The sequence below is a fragment of the Lactuca sativa genome, chromosome 1 (genome assembly GCF_002870075.4).
Source record: "Lactuca sativa cultivar Salinas chromosome 1, Lsat_Salinas_v11, whole genome shotgun sequence".
In the NCBI taxonomy this organism is placed as follows: domain Eukaryota; kingdom Viridiplantae; phylum Streptophyta; class Magnoliopsida; order Asterales; family Asteraceae; genus Lactuca; species Lactuca sativa.
In genome coordinates this window covers 246,874,873-246,893,081 of record NC_056623.2, presented here as the reverse complement: position 1 = coordinate 246,893,081, position 18,209 = coordinate 246,874,873, and the positions used below count along the sequence as shown (strand labels likewise).

Sequence of the window (18,209 nt, the reverse complement as noted above, 5' to 3'; positions counted from 1 at the left end):
AGCTTCACAATCCACCAAAAAGCACCAAAATGGCCTTAGAACACACAAAAATGGATAGGGTTTCGATGTGATGTCTTCTGGGAGTATATAGGACGATGGAGGCTGAGATAAGGTGTTTAAATAGGGTGCAAACCCTCAATTTAGGGTTTTACCCAAACAACACCTACTCGCCGAGTCAGTCTTCCGAATCGTCGAGTAGGTCACTTAAATTGTCCACGGATCTTGACTCTACTCGACAAGTTGGGCCTCCAACTCGTCGAGTCCCAGAGAAAAACACAAGAATGCTTGAACTAACTGCGTACCAGGAATCGGGTGTTACAAAAAATGACATTTTTTCAGCTTTGAAAATCAAACAGTTGCATCAATATAACAGAAAACTCCCTAGGCTCTGATACCACTGATGGGTTTTGAGCACTATAACAATCCTATGGTGCACATACAACCCTAGATGCTTTGGATCTAAGTTTTCTCAAGTTATACATGCAATTTCATTTTATCCAAAGCATACACCCTAGCTAGCATGCAATTGGAGATATACAACATAAAAACTAGTTAGATAAATACCTCTTTGTTGTATCTTGTAGTTCTTGGCCTTTCAAGAGCTTAGTACCTCAAGTGTGATACCTCTAATGTGTCACAAAACACCAAAAGCAAGAGGAGGCTTATGAGAGAGAGGTTAGGAAGCACCAAAATCAGCTAGGGTTTCACCTTGAAATAGAATGCCGATTTTAGGGAGCTAGGGGTTCAATTTATAGTGTGGAATCTTTAGGGTTTCATACATAAAACTCTAAAACCTTTGGCATTCCAATAATCCATATGATTGGCCCTTTGGACTAACTTTTCATGGACTCTCACATAGATTTAGCCTGTCCCTAATCAATCATGGATCATTAGACAAACTATAAATATTACTGATTTACCTAATCAGTCCCTGTAAATTTAATCAGTCTCTTTTGATCACTAAATTAATTCCAAATTCATTCTTGATCAATACTAATTAAATAATATGATTTCTCAATTAATATATTATTCATATAATATATTAATAAATCACAAATAACCTTTTTTGTCAAATATCCATCCTATCAAATTGCTCTGAGGAATGCAACCCAAAAGGATCATGCTATTATCGGGTCAAGTACATACCAATTATAGTTATGGGCTTAGACACCTAATCCAAAAGTTCTTAGGCCTAGGTAGCCTTACCAATTGAGTCTTTCGGAACCTGGAGGCTGGACTAGGGGCGAGACTGGGGTCTCAGCTATGGTCGGGAACCGTTATGTCGTGAGTTAGGGAGGGGTTGTCATAAATCGGAAGGATCAAGGTGTGATGCATGCGTAGATGCGTGTAACACGGGTCATGAGTTGAGTATCAGATTGTATAATAGTGGTTCCAATTTTGTTGTCAGACCAAACTCTTGTGCTTGAGTTTGGCTCTTTCTGTGTAGAGCATACACCAGTTGAGATTCTGGATTTTCAGATGGGTTACATTCTGAGTGGTTATGATTTCCATATGATGTTTTAGACCTGGGTGGGTCGGTTCAATTGGCTTGAGGGGGACCACGACACGCATGGGATCCGCAAGCGATAGATGATGGAGTTCGGAGATGATGTGAGTCTGCAGATCGATTGCAATATTCGCTTAGGGTAAAGCGAACTTAGTGATTGTGTGTACAGTGTGATTGGTTGAGATAGCTCGGTTGGATTGAAAGATTGTGGAGTCATATTGTCGAATGTGCTTGGGTGGAAATGGCAGTCCAACTGGTGGGTCGAGAGTCAATCCCGCATTCGAATCTGGTGTTCAAAATTGGAAGGCAACTCGAGTTATATTTCGAATATCAGGGGATAGTACCGGTAAGGCATGGTCATTCAGTTTGGGGCCAGGGTTGAATCATCCTGGGATTGATAGTGGGATGGTCCAGTCTGGCGAGAGGACAGGCCTAGTGTAGGACCTTTGTCCCATGTGGATCAACATGATTTCATTCAGTGTTTAAGGGAAGAGCGAGCGGATGATTCAGACACTTGAGGAAATGCTACGCGCGTGTGTTATGGACTTTGGTGGGAGTTAGGATTCCTACCTACCCTTGGCTGAGTTTTCATACAATTGTTGGATTTATGTCTAAGTCCATAACTATAATTGGTAAGACTTGACCCGACCCGGCATGGTCCATTTGGGTTACATGGCATCGGGACAATTGGATAGACAAGATGAGGAAAAAAGGATACTAGTGATTTTATATTAATACATTATAAGTTCTAATATATTAATATATAATCATATTATTTAATTAGTATTGATCAAGAATTAATTTATAATTAATTAAGTGATCAAAATGAACTAATTAAATATGGACTCTTAGATATATATGTGTGATGGGCCAAGTTCATTTAAGTTGAGCTAAGCTTTCATGGATAGTCCATGGAGTGTTTAACCCATGGATCATAAGAAATGAAAGGTCATAGGTATTAGGGTTTAACCCTAATCTCCACACTATATAAAGAGGTCCTTGGTTGGTGAAATTGGCACTAGTGTGGGTACACTAAGAGGGCTAACCGATTTCACTAAAGAGAATCAAAGTATCCTTATTCTCAAGGTTATTCCAAGAGTTCATGGTGTTGTGTGAACCATTTGAGGTGTCAAACTTGGGGCACTAGGCACTCAAGATTCATGAAGACAAGCTACATCAAACAAAGGTATGTATTCTATCCATTTGATTACCCAAGTATCAAATATTGTATGCTAGATAGGGTAATACGTTGGAAAGTTCATAATTGCCTGTATAATAGAGAAAACATGGATCCAAGGTATTTTGGGTTGCATGTACACTAAGGAGTGTTAGAATGCTCAAAACCGAACAATGGTATCAGAGCCTAGGCTTGTTTTCTTGTTATACTTGCAAGATCTGCTTAAAAATCGAAGTTGTTTGCTGTCTGGGCATCAGACTCGGCGACTCCATCAGGAGACTCGACGAGTCCATGCCTTAAAAGTGTTCAAAACGATCCAACTCGCCAAGTTGGTTCATGAACTCGATGAGTTGGACCCCCAGACAGCATATATTCGACTGTTTTGGCTGGAATTGGACTAGGAACATTACCCTAAGATGTTTTTGGACTTATAAACTTGTTTTTGATGTGGTAATGTTCATGCTAATCCAATTTCAAAGATAATTTCAATAGATTCATGTTTTGTATTAGCTTAAAAGTTATGCTAATTATATGAAAACGTTTGATGTGATTTAACTTTGTTCATATGAGTTGCTTAGATTAATAGATAAGTTAATTGATTATGTGTTTTCAATCCATTTTAATCTAAGAGATGATTCTAAAATGTGTTTGTGTAACTTGTCCTCAAGTTACATGAAAGGTCACATTTAAGTTTCTTAAAACTTATAAAAGTTGGCAAAGGTTACAAAATGAAGAGTCTTGTTCTCATTAAATGGTTTTATGACTCCATAACTTTTCCTCAAGTTATGGAGGTTCAAGAGTCACTTTATTAAATAATAAGAATGTGTAGCCTTAATTAGTTCCATAAGTTACAAAAGAAGAAAAGTTACATTATTTAATAGTTTAAAGTCTTCCATAACTTTTCCTCAAGTTATGGAACTTGAAGACTTTTTTAATTAAAACTACTTTAAACTCATAATTTATGGAATTAATTAGTTGTTAATAGTTTCAAAACTTGCCCTTAAGTTTTGGAATTTGAAAAGTTTTCACTTATGAATACTTTAATTCCAAGTTAGCCCTTAGAATTTAAAAAGTTAAAATTCAACCCTTATACTTTATAATATTATAAGTTAATAATATGAATTGTGAACAAAGAGCAGAATTTCGAAGATGGTCCCTGAAACTTCGAATTTTTTGCAGTTTTCACCCAAATTCGAAAAAGGACTATATTTTGCTGAAAATTGAAGATTGTGCATTTCTGGTCCATGCAGTTTGTGCAAATTGACGCTTTCTACCCAGATTTGAAAAAGGGGGAGAGTTTTGCATATTTGGCTGTTTTAGACGCAACGAGTCCCTGCAAGTTTCAGAAAGTGACAATTTCTACCCGGATTTTTGAAAAATCTTGCAACTTTCACCCAAAAAGTCAAAAATTTTCATAAATTGAAATTTTTTTGTGGCTTTTTCGTGATTGTTTTTCCGTGCAAGATTTTTGGTGATTCATTTTTGGTACACATCAAGGGGGAGTATCGTGAAGTTTATTCCTCGGGCGCTTCTCATCCTTATTGGGTTTTATAATCAATTTTTGATTATAAAAAGGGGGAGAAATGATGGGTATTCGAAGCTTCTCGGGTTTGTCGAATATTCATTTGCGGATTTGAAGACCGGTGTTACTTCGAAGGGGAGTTTGGTCTTGATCGCGCTAGCTCGTTGGAGATTAAAGCTGGACATCCAATCCTAACTTTGAGGGGGAGAATGTTAGGGTGCAAAGTCATTCTTGGATGTAATGTTTAGGCTTTCCTCTTTGTATGTGTAAATGGGTTGAGTCTTTCCTATAAATAGGAAAGGAGTGACTCCCATTATAAAAGGAGTTCATTTTGGAGTGTTAGACTAGAGAGAGAATTTGTATACAAACCCATTTGTATAATCTTTCTAGATCTAATAAGAGCTTACAAAGAATTATTTACTCCTTGTGTTTTTGATTTTACATGATGAATCACTAGATCTTTCTAATTCCGCACATGCCATCATAATCAACACCACTACAAATTGATACTATGATTACGACATCCCTTTTCATAGTTATGAAATTGTTTAGACACACCTGTGAGCTATCTAAGAAAAGGTGTGTGATTTTGATAAAGTCTTATCAAAGCAATCTAGTATCAGAAATCTGAACTTTGGTAAGAAAGTCAATAAAGTATTGATTTCTAGAAGTCCAGCTAATTTCTGAATACATGTCAAAGCTAGTGGGAGTATAAGTGTTATGTGGATAATCATCATGTTAGTGGGAGCATGATAATTATGATAAGTATTGCAAGTTAGCAATGTTAATTATAGAAATAAAAGTTTCAATTCGTTGAAAAAGGTATTTTGCTATAATTAAGGGAGAGGAGATTATACTTCATGTCAATTCTAAAAGGCTTAGAGTGAGATTTTAAGCTTAGATTGAGATTTTAATCATCTTTAGTCAAGAATATATATATGAATTTCATACTGGATTGGTTCAACTTAAGAAAATTCTATATATTGCGTTCTCAAAATTCGATTATGATTACGGCATCCCTCTTCATAGTCAAATCTTGAGAACATGGCAAATAAAATAATATTTTAGCAAAAGAGTGGTCTAGAATCATGTCCTTATGTGAGACATCATGAATCGTGTCCCATTTGCTTTGGGTACAAGATCGATTACATGTGCTATAATATTTATCCTTTCTAAATTTTCCAAATGCCTTGGGGCATAGAGGGGGAAAAGGTTTAGAATTGGATATGACTAAAGTGATTAAGCAATTGTCGAGGACAATCTAAGGTTTTACCAAGGATTGATTGCTCAAGGACAGTTGGAAGTATAGTGTTAACTTTGGAAGGACCATATTGACCTAATCTGAAAAGAGGCAGTTCTTGTTCAGAAGGGGTAATCAAAATGGGAATATGGAGTTGTCTCCATAGGTGGAAGTTATCTATGTAAGAAACTTAATGCAAGAAGAATGTTCAAAGGCAATGAACTTTGAATATGAGACTTCAGTTCCATGGAGTTGATCTCCATTGGAATATTCTGTAATGTTTTTTGACAAACCTTTGTGACTTTGTGCATAATCGTTACAAGAGGACCAATGCATATAAGTTTTAGAATCAAACAGATTTCGGTAAAAGGCATGAATTTGGAATTCTTGCATTGTCAAAAGGACTTGGGAGTGTGAAATTAGAATCATGGTTCAATTGGTTATTTCACAAAGTAAAAGATCATATACAAACTTGGTATGCATACTTGGAGTATGGCATAACTAATGTTTAGACAAACATAGAGTGCATACTTGGTGTACGGTAAAGCTATTGTTTAGAAAAACATAGTGTACATGCTCGGAGCATGGGAAAACTATTGTTTTAATTCAAGAATAAAGTTGATAGTTGAAACAGTATGAAATGAATAATGTGTAATCATATGGTGATAAATAAAAGGTGTTTTATTTATATTCATAAGTTCTAAGACCATATTGGATTCAATTATTCTTGTGCTTCATTTTTGCATGTTTGACTTCCAGAATAACTAGGTCGTTCTTCCTGAATGACTAAGTTATTCAAACTATCCACAGTCGGTTATATGTTGGAAGTAGATATGAATCAAGACTGTCATGAGTTGGGCTTGTAGAGGTCTAAGATGTTGGACAAGGTGATGCTACAACACTCATGAGTGCTCATAAGTTCTGAGTATTGGATTCAACTCGTGCTCATTTGAATCACTTCATGGATTTTATCACGAGTGATCATGAGACGATAATATCTTATATTCTTCAAACCTAGAGATATGAGTTGTTACTATGAGTTGGTTGTACATTGATTGCACAAAAACGCATTGGTAACTTGATGTTATAAAACGTGCCTTTGTGTATGATTCAACAAGTAGTAGGACAAGCAATATGAGTCGAAGTTTATCCATTCCTTTTACCTTCGGGATAAAAGCGATATATGTGGGCCCCTCGATGATTTAATGATGATACATGTGAGTGCTTGGCCAAGCCAGGACTGATTTGATCTGTTCAATCAGTCAATCATCATGAATTAGAAATCGTAAAACAACAGATGGATAGAGAGAATGATTTATAATCCATGTCTTAGTCCATATGATATCTAGAATGGAGGAATATATGATCACTTATCTAATGGAAAAGTCATTGACAAAGGTCAGAGATCATCGGCAAGGTCAGAGTTCGACGGAAGGTTTTGAGAGCTAGATTGCCAGTCGGTTTTTGAAGTCATACGCAATAATAGTTTTAGACTTATCCAAGTGGGAGACTGTTGGATTTATGTCTAAGTCCATAACTATAATTGGTAAGACTTGACCCGACCCGACATGGTCCATTTGGGTTGCATGGCATCGGGACAATTGGATAGACAAGATGAGGAAAAAAGGATACTAGTGATTTTATATTAATATATTATAAGTTCTAATATATTAATATATAATCATATTATTTAATTAGTATTGATCAAGAATTAATTTATAATTAATTAAGTGATCAAAATGAACTAATTAAATATGGACTCTTAGATATATATGTGTGATGGGCCAAGTTCATTTAAGTTGAGCTAAGCTTTCATGGATAGTCCATGGAGTGTTTAACCCATGGATCATAAGAAATGAAAGGTCATAGGTATTAGGGTTTAACCCTAATCTCCACACTATATAAAGAGGTCCTTGGTTGGTGAAATTGGCACTAGTGTGGGTACACTAAGAGGGCTAACCGATTTCACTAAAGAGAATCAAAGTATCCTTATTCTCAAGGTTATTCCAAGAGTTCATGGTGTTGTGTGAACCATTTGAGGTGTCAAACTTGGGGCACTAGGCACTCAAGATTCATGAAGACAAGCTACATCAAACAAAGGTATGTATTCTATCCATTTGATTACCCAAGTATCAAATATTGTATGCTAGATAGGGTAATACGTTGGAAAGTTCATAATTGCATGTATAATAGAGAAAACATGGATCCAAGGTATTTTGGGTTGCATGTACACTAAGGAGTGTTAGAATGCTCAAAACCCAACAACAACAACAACAACCATCACTCCAATATTGGGATGCCTCCCTTTGAGCTTTTTATACAGGAGGAAGTGTCGGACTCCCATTTGTTGGGGGAGGTCGGGCAGATAATGATGGGGAGCACTGAGATAGTACTCAAGACGACAGAGAAAATCCAGCAGGTTAGACCGAGGTTGCTGACGACCCAGAGTCGTCAGAAGAGTTACGTAGATCAGAGACGATCCGGGTTAGAGTTCCAGGTCGGCGATTTTGTCCTCCTGAAGGTATCCCCATGGAAAGGGGTGATTCGATTTAGGAAACGGGGAAAGCTGGGCCCTAGATACATCAGTCCTTTCAGAGTGATTGCTCGAGTAGGTAAGGTAGCTTATCGGTTAGAGTCGCCTGCAGAGTTGAGCCAGATTCATGACACCTTCCAGGTATCCTAGCTGAGGAAGTGTGTAGCCGACGAGACGGCAATGGTTCCTTTATAGGAGATTGAGGTTGATGATCGTCTGAACTATATTGAGAGTTCGGTCGTGATTTTAGATAGGAAAGTAAAAACCTTAAGAAACAAGGAGGTGCACCTAATTAAGGTGTAGTGGCAGCACCGTAGGGGTTCAGAATGGACTTGGGGGCCGGAGTCCGAGGTGTGTGAGCAGTACCCAAAGTTGTTTCCAAAGAATGACTTCGAGGGCAAAGTCTGATCTTAGTGAGGCAGAATTGTAACACCTTGATTTCCCAGGTGTGAAAGTTGAGGGTTTCATGCATATTATAGGACCTACTCAACGAGTTCTCCACTTCAACTCGTCGTGTAGTAGAGATCAGCCCGCACAGATTTTTGAAGCAAACTCGACGAGTTGGAGGGGCCAACTCGAGGAGTTGAGTATGTTTAGTGAAAACCCTAATTTTCGGGTCTTGCAACCTATTTAAAGAACTTATAATCCATTGTAGCCTCCCTCATCGTCATTTCAACCAAAGAAAACCCGAGATTGAGCTTTGTACCTTATTGAGTGTGTTTGAGAGCTTAAAAGGTGACTTTTAAGGAGTTTTTAAAGGAGGCTTGAAGATTGAGAAGCTTGGATCAAGAAGAAGCTATAGATCCATCACCTCATGTGTATTGGTGATCAAACTGAGGTATAAAGTTAATACCTTGACGTCTTTATACTTAGATCTTCTATAGGGAGTTTTTATGGCCATTCTTGGGACATTATGGAGTCATTCTCGAGTTTGAGCTTGTCACAAGGACATGGTTTCAGATTTGGACTCCCCTAGGCTCCTATAGTCATAAAGTCATCAACTTTATCAAGCTTTGGCCCTTCTCCATGCCCTAAACCACTTCTTGAGCTTAGTTTTGGGTGTTTTAGGCTTGTGAGGCCTTATATGCACGTAAAGTTAGCAACTTTACATGATAACTTCAACCTAGGAGGTTGGATCTGAAGTTTGGAGCATTAGAATCGACTGGAATGAGCTTAATGTGTAATGGCTGAAGAACTTGACGAGTTGGGCATCCAACTCAATGAGTTGAGTCTGATTTTCCCATTTTTGGATTCGGAATGAACTCTAGGAGTTGGTGGGACAACTCGACGAGTGGTTACGGTTTTTCCCCGATCTTCTGGACACTGCATGGACTCGACAAGTTGGCCAACAACTCGGCGAGTTGACTCGAGTTTTCGCGATTTACTAAGTTCCGAAGGAACTCGACGAGTCTATGAGCTGCACTCAACGAGTTGACTATTGACTTTCGTTGACTTTAGGGTTCTAGTCTAGTTGTGGACTTTGGAGGCCATAGAGGGGTAAAATAGTATTTTCCCCTTTCTGAGGTTATTAGAGAGACTTAGCCAACATTTTGAGGATGTTGATATTTGATTTTAATTAGAGATATATGTGATATATGTTAGGCGGAGTCTAGACCAGCAGTTCGAGTACGGGATTTACTTGCTTTAGCTTGCGAGGTGAGTCTTCTCACTATACTTACTTGAGTGGTAATTACTAAGCGACCAGAGGGACTTATCTGAGTTACTGACCAGAGGGTCATATGTGCTTATACTAAGTTATGTGATATATTATACATTTTGTCTTTGTGATTTATGTTGTATATTATTCTGTGCCTTATTGAGTGGGACCATAGGGTCTAAACCGAGCCATGAAACCGAAGGGTCTTCACTGAGATACAAGACTGGAGGGTCCAACCCGAGTCGTAAGACCGGGGGGTCTTCACTGAGACACATGACCAGAAGGTCCTTATCGAGATATAGCCATGAGAGGCTAGTTATTTGTTTGTGGTATTTTGGAGAACTCACTAAGCTCCGTGCCTACCGTGTTGAATTAAATGTGTTTCAGGTACTTCTGTAGATTCCGGGAAGGCGAAGGCACGATTTTACACATCCATTGGCTAATGGAGATTTGAGGATTTTGGGTTACTCTGATATTGTTTTGATAATAACTTACAATTTATGTGATGACTTGACTTTATGAGTAATATTTTGAGAATTAAAAATAAAAAATTTATCTTGAATTTTGAGACGTTACATCGGGTGTTACAGACACGGATCAATTCCACAATTTGGACGATCGAATCCAAGATGATTAGCTACATAGAAGGCACATAGCTACAGATGTAGGCTTGGATACCACAAGTGTAAATAGGGCGAAGAAGAATACACCGTTATATTTTATGGAGAAATTAAATATATTCTTACATTTTGTTCATATTTTTCTTTCTCTATGTTTAAGATGATGATAAGTATATAAATTTAACATCTCAATCAAATTTAAATTAAATTTAATAACACTTGTCAGCATCTAAAATAAATAGAAAAAAAATAAGAAGATATTTAATTTCTCTATTTTATGATACCATATAATGTAATAGTTGCAAACACTTGCACGTAAGGATTATTGTTTGGTACCTTAGAAAGAAATAAGTTTATATTAAATTGATGTAAAATTGTACTAACTTGAATGATTTGAGATCTTACTATAAGATGTAGTTGTTTGTAGAATAAAAGGGGAGTAAGGGACAATTATTATCCTTGAAAGACGACTTGGTAAGATGATATCATGAGAAAAGTCAAGATCTCAAACCTATCATTTTTTTTTTCGTCCAAATACTATATAATAACAACGAAAACGATAAAAATCGGTGTCCCTCATACTTTTATAAACAAACTTTATCTTTTTTTTTTTTTTTTTTAATGGGGGCAATGACTCTCTAACAACTGGTCAATTTAAAACGTGACATGTCGAGAAAGAGAGAGAGGAGCTCCCTCCCGAGAAAGTTCGTCATAACTTTAGCAGAAGAGAGAGAAAGAGAAAGAGAAAGAGAGAGTCGTAAAAGCTGTGGACTTCACATTAACGATCACAAAAGCTTTTTAGTCTTTGGAGTAAAAATTTGTGTTCTTTTGTTCGTAAAACAATCCGATTTTATCTTCTAGTACAAGCTGAACTAAAATGGGTCTTGCTTCTCAAGAAGCAATCAATCAGTTCAAGGCGTTAATGGACCAAGGTTTGTTCCTCAATTTTATTTTTATTTGCAAATTTCTACTGCTCTTGTTTGTTAATTTAAGCTTAACGACGATTTACTAATTTCGAATTTTTTGGGGGAATTTTGGGCAGTTGACGAGCCTCTAAAAAGAACATTCAAGGTTTTGCAGACTTTCTCCTTTACTACCCTTTTAGATCTGTACCTATTATCGAATCCTACTCTCGATTTCTCATTATTGTATGTGTTGAGACGCAAATTCATGTTGTTAAAAGTTGCTTTTCATCTTTTCCTTTCATCTTTTTTTTTTTCAAGCTTCTCGCTGCCTCGCAGAATGTGCAAATGCCACGTTCAAAATTCAAGATCTTTCGTGTTTGTTGTACACATCTCATTGGTAGCATTTCCGAGTTGGGGTTTGAAATGATGATGATATAATTAGTATCACATAACAATGAAAATCATTAAACTGGTTTTGAAATTGCGTGTTTTAAAGACTCAAACTTTTTTCTCATGTATATAATTCTTCATTTCAGAATGTTCATCAGGGATATATAGTTGAAACCTTGGAGCGATTTCTCAAAGCAAGAGAAGGGAATGTTACAAAAGCCCACAAAATGGTTCAATCCAAATCCATGACCCTTATATTTAAAATAATCCCGTGATATACATACATACATACAACTAGATCTGTCTTTTTTTTTTTTTTTTGATGATTGATTCTCTTTGTGTAAAATTACAGTTGGTAGATAGCTTAAACTGGAGGCTGCAAAATGGGATAGATGAGATTTTAGCTGTAAGTCCCCGTTTGTCTTGTACTACATTGGAGTAAGAAAAAGACGGGAATGCCCTTCTAATGCGAAATTTGTTGTGCAGAAACCGATTATTCCAACTAATTTCTACAGAGGAGTGCGTGATTCACAGCTGATAGGAGTGTCTGGTTACACGAGAGATGTTAGTTACATTTGTTGATATTATTGTTTTGTTGTCTAAAATAGAAACACATTCAAATATCAACATACTTTTATTCTTCTCATTTTTTTTTCTACTTCTACAACAGGGGCTTCCAGTGTTTGCTATTGGGGCAGGTCTCAGCACATTCGACAAAGCATCTGTAAGACTTATGAATGCAAGAAATATCAACATACTTTACTTATATTCATTTATTTCTTCCTATTAAATCATTCTTTTTAGAAAACTCTACCTGTTTATAGAAATGTCATTCAAACAAAAACCATTTTCATTAAATCTAATGAAATCTTTTTTGAATTTCTCTTGCAGATCCATTATTACGTGCAATCACACATTCAAATCAATGAATATCGGGATCGTGTGATTTTGGTGAGAATGGAAAATGGTTTTATTTTATGAGTTTACTTTAAGATGCTAATAATTTCTAATCACTGAATTCATTGTAGCCAACTGCAACAAAAAAGAATGGAAAATATATTGGCAAGTGTGTTAAGGTTTTAGATATGAGTGGCCTAAAACTATCTGCATTGAACCAGATAAAGGTATATATGTATATCTACTTATTAGTTTAATCACATATATATATTAAATGCAAGAAATATGAATCAGACATTAATCTTTTGCTGCTGCAGCTACTGACAACAATCTCAACTGTTGATGATCTTAACTACCCAGAGAAGACAATTACATATTATATAGTAAATGTTCCATATGTATTCTCCGCTTGTTGGAAGGTATTCTATTTACTCATTAACTATCATTGGACAAATGCAAGAAATATTAAAATACGATTTCGTTTTTTTTTCTTTTCTTTTCTTATTACAACTTTCTACTTGTCTACAAATAAATGTTATGCAGGTTGTGAAACCACTTCTGCAAGAACGAACAAAGTTAAAAGTTCAAGTATTGCAAGGAAATGGTCGTGAGGAGCTTTTGAAGGTAAATAAAATAGTTTTTAGCGTAAGGGCATTTTTGGAAAATGAACATATAATGTTTTGGTTGTGCAGATAATGGACTATCCATCCCTGCCCCATTTCTGCAGAAGGTCAGGGTCAGGGTCAAGTTCAGGGTCAGGGTCAGGGTCAGACACCATTTCTGACTGCTACTCATTGGATCATCCTTTTCATCAGGAGCTTTACAGCTACATGAAGCAGTTGTCAGGTGTCCATGAGCCCAAAGAACCTGCAAAACAAGGATCAGTGCATGTGGAAGTGCCTTTGGGAGACCCTGAAAATGAAGAGATACACAAAACACTTGAATCCGAATTGAAGAAGCTTCGAAACCGTAAAAGTCTCTCTGGGTCCTTTCAGAATTTCAAGATTGGCGATTAAGGTCCCTCCATGTTTGTGTTTCGTGTGGTTTAGTCCTTAGTAGCTTCAGCCTTCAAGTATATTATTTATGCATCTCTTATCACTTATCTAGGTAGGTATTTTGCAATAGAGATGCTTTAGCAATGGATATATATTAAATATCTCATCATCCTATTGCTTCTGCTTGTATTGCTCAATCAAAAGTTTGTTTTCATGTATGTATATTATATGGGGTATTTTAAGTTCTAGTTTATGTTGCTTGGATCTTTATATCTTGTAACAATCACCTAAATGGTACTTTTCACCTTTGGGCTAGTGGTTAGTTTATGTAACAATGTTTATTAGTATAAGAAAAAACATGCAAATATGCTGTAGTGGTGTGTTATATTTTAACCTTTGGGTAAAAATTATTTTTTATCGTCATTATAGCCCAACAAATTTCTCTTCCTTCAACTAAATTTTGTTCATATTCTAAATGTATAAACTAAAAAATAACCTGTTTTTGAGCGGAATGCAAACTATTGTTCCTGGTGAGCATGTGAATTCAGTCAAACATTAGATGACATTGCATATGTTGTGCCACATCGATCCCACGTGTAAGACAAACTACCACCAACCCTGCCCACTCCTAATAAAATTCTTCTTTAAATTGCCCACGACCATTGTCATTTTCATCGCCTTCATCCTCATCTCCGCTTCTCCTGGTTGGACATTCTTCTAGTGGAGCTCATAACAAATAAGCCTTAGTCGACCGGAAAAGAGTATATCTCGCCGATGATCTGGTTCGGAGTGAGGTTACAAACCATAAACTTGGCCCATTTGACATCTGTTAAGGTTTTAAAACATCATATTATTATTATCCATTGCAAAAAATAGATCAATAACCTGATGAAGATAACAGTGGTGGTGGTGGTGCTCTCTCTCTCTCTCTCTCTCTCTCTCTCTCTCTCTCTCTCTCTCTCTCTCTCTCTCTCTCCCCATGGCTACCGAAGATGGATGACATTCAATCTACACCACTGTTGATCTCCTTTAAAAAAAATATTTAAAAAAAAAACGTAAAGGGCCAAGTGCAAACTTTGGAAAATCAATTTTGGCTCAAGCATTGTTTTCCATTGTTTAATTTGGATGAATCACTGTTGTTGACAAGTTCTTTGTCAACAGGGTTGGAGGTTGGGTGTGCGAAAAAAAACCACAAAAACGAGTCGATCATATCAATCCAAAACCGAAAACCTGTAACAAAAAAATCAGTTATCTACGTTCTTTAACATCCTGACTCCCAGATATAATATTTATACATATTTATCTTCAAGTTAACTGAGCGACTCGACAAGTGGGTGCCCGAACTCGTCGAGTAGAGTTGAATTGGCATGTGGGTTTAATAACCAACTCGACGAGTCAAAGAGCCGACTCACCGAGTTGGCGCTGTGTGAGGGAAACCCTAATTTTCCAGGGTTGAGTCCTATTTAAAGGGCCTTAAGCCCTCATTTTCGCCTCCCTCATCACCTTGAGCACTGTGAAGAACCTTAATCGAGTTTTAGCTTGTTGTGTGAGAAGGAGAGGCTATCTTGAGCATTTTGGTGCACCTTGAGAGAGGAAGAGGAAAGCATCAAGGCTTGGAGCAAGGAAGGGCGTTTGGATCTAGAGGTTCTCAGTGGATAGCTTCTGTTTGAGATAAAAAATGCTATCTTGATCTTTTTCTTGTGAGATCTTAATTTGGGGAGTTCTAGGGCTTTTCCCCGTCCTTCTTGTGTTATTGAGTCCCTTAAGCATATATTGAGATTGAAACCTCAGATCTGGACTGTAAATGGTCTAGTGAGCCCAAGGACCCGAACTTTATTGAGCTAGAGGCAAGACTTTTGTGCATGTAACCCTTGTTGGAGCTTGTATTATGCCATGCATGGACATAAAGCTCCAGCTTTACGTGACATTTGAGCGTTAGGGAGCAAGATCTAGAGTTTGGGGTCATGGATCTGCCTTAAAACGTCTGAAGGAGCACATGGACTGAATGGACTCGCCGAGTCAACGAGCTGACTCGACGAGTCGGCTAAGGTTTTCCCCGATGAGTCTAGACATGGGTAACTGAACAGGTTGATGAGACAACTCGACGAGTTAAGTTGGGTTTTCGTGTCATTTCTGAAGGAATAATGGGGACTCGGCAAGTCACATAGATGCACTCGGCGAGTCAGGTCAACATGGACTGTTGACTCGAGTGTTGACTTCTGTTGACCTTAGGGTTTGGTCAAGGCAGGGATTGTGTAGCACCCGGTTCCTGGTATGTAATTTATTTTGTTGTATTTTGCATTTTTGGCCTGGGACTCGGCGAGTTGAAGGCCCAACTCATCGAGTAGGAGTGGGTTTAGACACGGGACTTAAGTGACGGACTCGTCGAGTCGGCAGCCAGACTCGACGAGTAGGCTCTGACTGGACAAAACCCTAATCTGAGGGTTTGCACCCTATTTAATCATCTCTTTCAGCCACCACTCATCCCTATTGCTCCCAAAGACTCTCCATAGCAAACCCTAAGTGTTTTGGTGCAAGAACTAAGGCTTTTGAGTGATTTTTGTGGGTATTGACCTCAAGGAAGAAGGAAGAGCATAGAAAGATCAAGAGGAGACTGAAGGATTCAAGTTTGGTTCATCATTTGCAGTCTTTGAAAGGTAAAAAGTTTGTACCTTGCTTGCTTGTTTGTTAGATCCCTTTTTGAGGAAGATTTAGGGCTTTTAAGCCATATGAGGTGACCAACCATGATTTGCAAACATGGTTGGGGGTCAAGACTTTGGATCTAGCACTTGGGAAGAGTCACAAGGTAGAATTGGGTTGCTTTTGCACCCAAGGAAGGCCCCATGCAGCAAAAGAACCATTTTAGAGCCTTTTTGGCTCAAAAGTCCCATGCATGCACGTAAAGTTCGTAACTTTACGTGCTAGATCGAGCTTAGGGGCTTGGATCTATCATTTGGACAAGTGTTGTACATCAGAAATCGAGGATTTAGTGTGTGGACGTTATCGACTCGGCGAGTCCGTTCGTGGGACTCGACGAGTCCAAGGCTTTGAGTCCCATATCTGTTGAGGGTCAAAAGAACTCAGTTGGGTGTTAGAAGGGTTGTATCAGGACAGAAGGAGTGACCCAACACATTGGACTTAGTTTTAGACCTGGAGTTCATGGGACTCGACGAGTGCTAGAACAGACTCGGCGAGTCCAAGGCAATCTTCTTATGTTTGAAGATGAACTCGACGAGTTGTTCATACAACTCGGCGAGTCAAGGTCAGGACTTGTTCATCAGATGAAGGTGAACTCGACGAGTTGTTCATACAACTCGGCGAGTCGGATGAAGGTTCATTGATGTTCGTAAAGAAGGGGAACTCGTCGAGTCGTTGCCAAACTCGACGAGCCGAGTCATGGATAAGGACGAGTAAAGGGTACGGACTCGACGAGTTGACGGCCCAACTCGGCGAGTTGGGTCAACTGGAAGTTGACTTTGACTTGGACTTGGTTGGGGGTAAAATAGTCATTTTACCCTAAGAGTAGATATCAGATTCTGACTGAGTGTTTTGGGGGATTATAGACAGAGGATTTCCGGAGCAACAGCAAACAGAGGTTTCCCCGTGCAAATTATCAGCAGCTACTCATACGAGGTGAGTTACCTTCCAGTAGGGGTGGGTCTAAGGCCACAATGTTGGCCCACCAAAGAGGAATATTTAGGAGGTGATTGTCTTTGTGATAATTATCTTGGTCTGGTTATGTGCCTTGGTTATGAGATTTATCTATATGATATGTTATGTGTATAGTAGAGATCAGTTTCCCTGACACTGGTCCTTAGGACTGAAGGGTAGGTCAGTACCCGGATATGCCTGATTGTATGTTTATATCTTGATGTTGTATGCTAGTGGTAGGGTTGGAATAGTCCCCAGTTACCGGTTGAAAGATACCGATGATGGTTACCGGTTGAAAGATACCGATGATGATTACCGGTTGAAAAAATACCGATGGAAGTTACCGGTTGAAAGATACTGATGATGAATACCGGTTGAAAGATACCGATGGTATTGTATGGTATGTTGTATGATGAGGGAACTCACTAAGATTTGTGCTTACGGTTTCTGTTTTGGTTTCAGGTACCTCTTCGTCTAAGGGGAAGGAGTCGGCGGCGTAGCATCGCATCACACACGCACACATGATTCCGCATCGGATTTTCTGGGATTGCACTCTGATTTTCATTATTTTGATGTCATGGTTTGGGACACAATATTATGATTTTGTAATGTGTTGCTTTATTGACAATGTTATGGTAAAATGTTTTAAAAATTATTAATTCAAAAATGAAATTTTCGGGCTTGAATTTTGGGATGTTACAAGTTGTATCAGAGCCCTGGTTTGAGGGATTCGGACACACCCTGGGGGTGTCTGGACTCAAACAGAGGGACTAAAAGATTTTTACAAGGAAATGGTTTTCTAAAATCTAAATGGAGGGATTTTAAGAAAGACGAAGTGTGTGATGCATGCGAACGGTCGGGCTCAAATAAGTTTTCCCCAAGATACCCATACTTGCTATGTTATGTTATATGGTTTTGATTCAAAAAATTGCATGCTAGAATAGGACTAAGGATCTAGGAGGATGCCTTGTGTGCCTGATATATGATTCTAAGAATTGCATGCTAATTAGGGTTAAGGGTCTAGGGAGGATGCCTTATATGCCTGTTGTATGAGTTGTATGCTAAGACTGTTTAGTCAGCAGTAGGATGACCTGTGTAGGTTATGCCTAGTTTGG

General features: G+C 38.0%; 1 protein-coding gene across 2 annotated transcripts; it reads left to right on the top strand.

The window, feature by feature from the left end:
- The first annotated feature begins 10,892 nt into the window (after positions 1 to 10,892).
- On the top strand, positions 10,893 to 13,817 carry LOC111909236 (phosphatidylinositol/phosphatidylcholine transfer protein SFH2). Of its 2 annotated transcripts, XM_023905024.3 has the most exons (11): positions 10,893 to 11,188; positions 11,299 to 11,327; positions 11,698 to 11,781; positions 11,904 to 11,957; positions 12,038 to 12,115; positions 12,222 to 12,275; positions 12,443 to 12,502; positions 12,580 to 12,675; positions 12,766 to 12,867; positions 12,992 to 13,072; positions 13,141 to 13,817. In XM_023905024.3, exons 1-11 carry the CDS (start codon positions 11,134 to 11,136, stop codon positions 13,462 to 13,464), a joined length of 1,017 nt encoding a protein of 338 aa, XP_023760792.1. In that variant the 5' UTR covers positions 10,893 to 11,133; the 3' UTR covers positions 13,465 to 13,817. The 2 variants fall into 2 exon arrangements, with proteins under 2 accessions (XP_023760792.1, XP_052620960.1); XM_052765000.1 differs by lacking the exon at positions 11,299 to 11,327.
- The last annotated feature ends 4,392 nt before the right edge of the window (positions 13,818 to 18,209 follow it).

What these genes read in the sequence shown, in the direction of transcription:
- LOC111909236 (XM_023905024.3), top strand. Translation starts at nt 11,134, where the DNA reads ATGGGTCTTGCTTCTCAAGAAGCAATCAATCAGTTCAAGGCGTTAATG. An exon ending in CTCTAAAAAGAACATTCAAG is followed by an intron (nt 11,328 to 11,697) that starts GTTTTGCAGACT and finishes TCTTCATTTCAG; the next exon opens with AATGTTCATCAGGGATATAT. An exon ending in TGTCTGGTTACACGAGAGAT is followed by an intron (nt 12,116 to 12,221) that starts GTTAGTTACATT and finishes CTTCTACAACAG; the next exon opens with GGGCTTCCAGTGTTTGCTAT.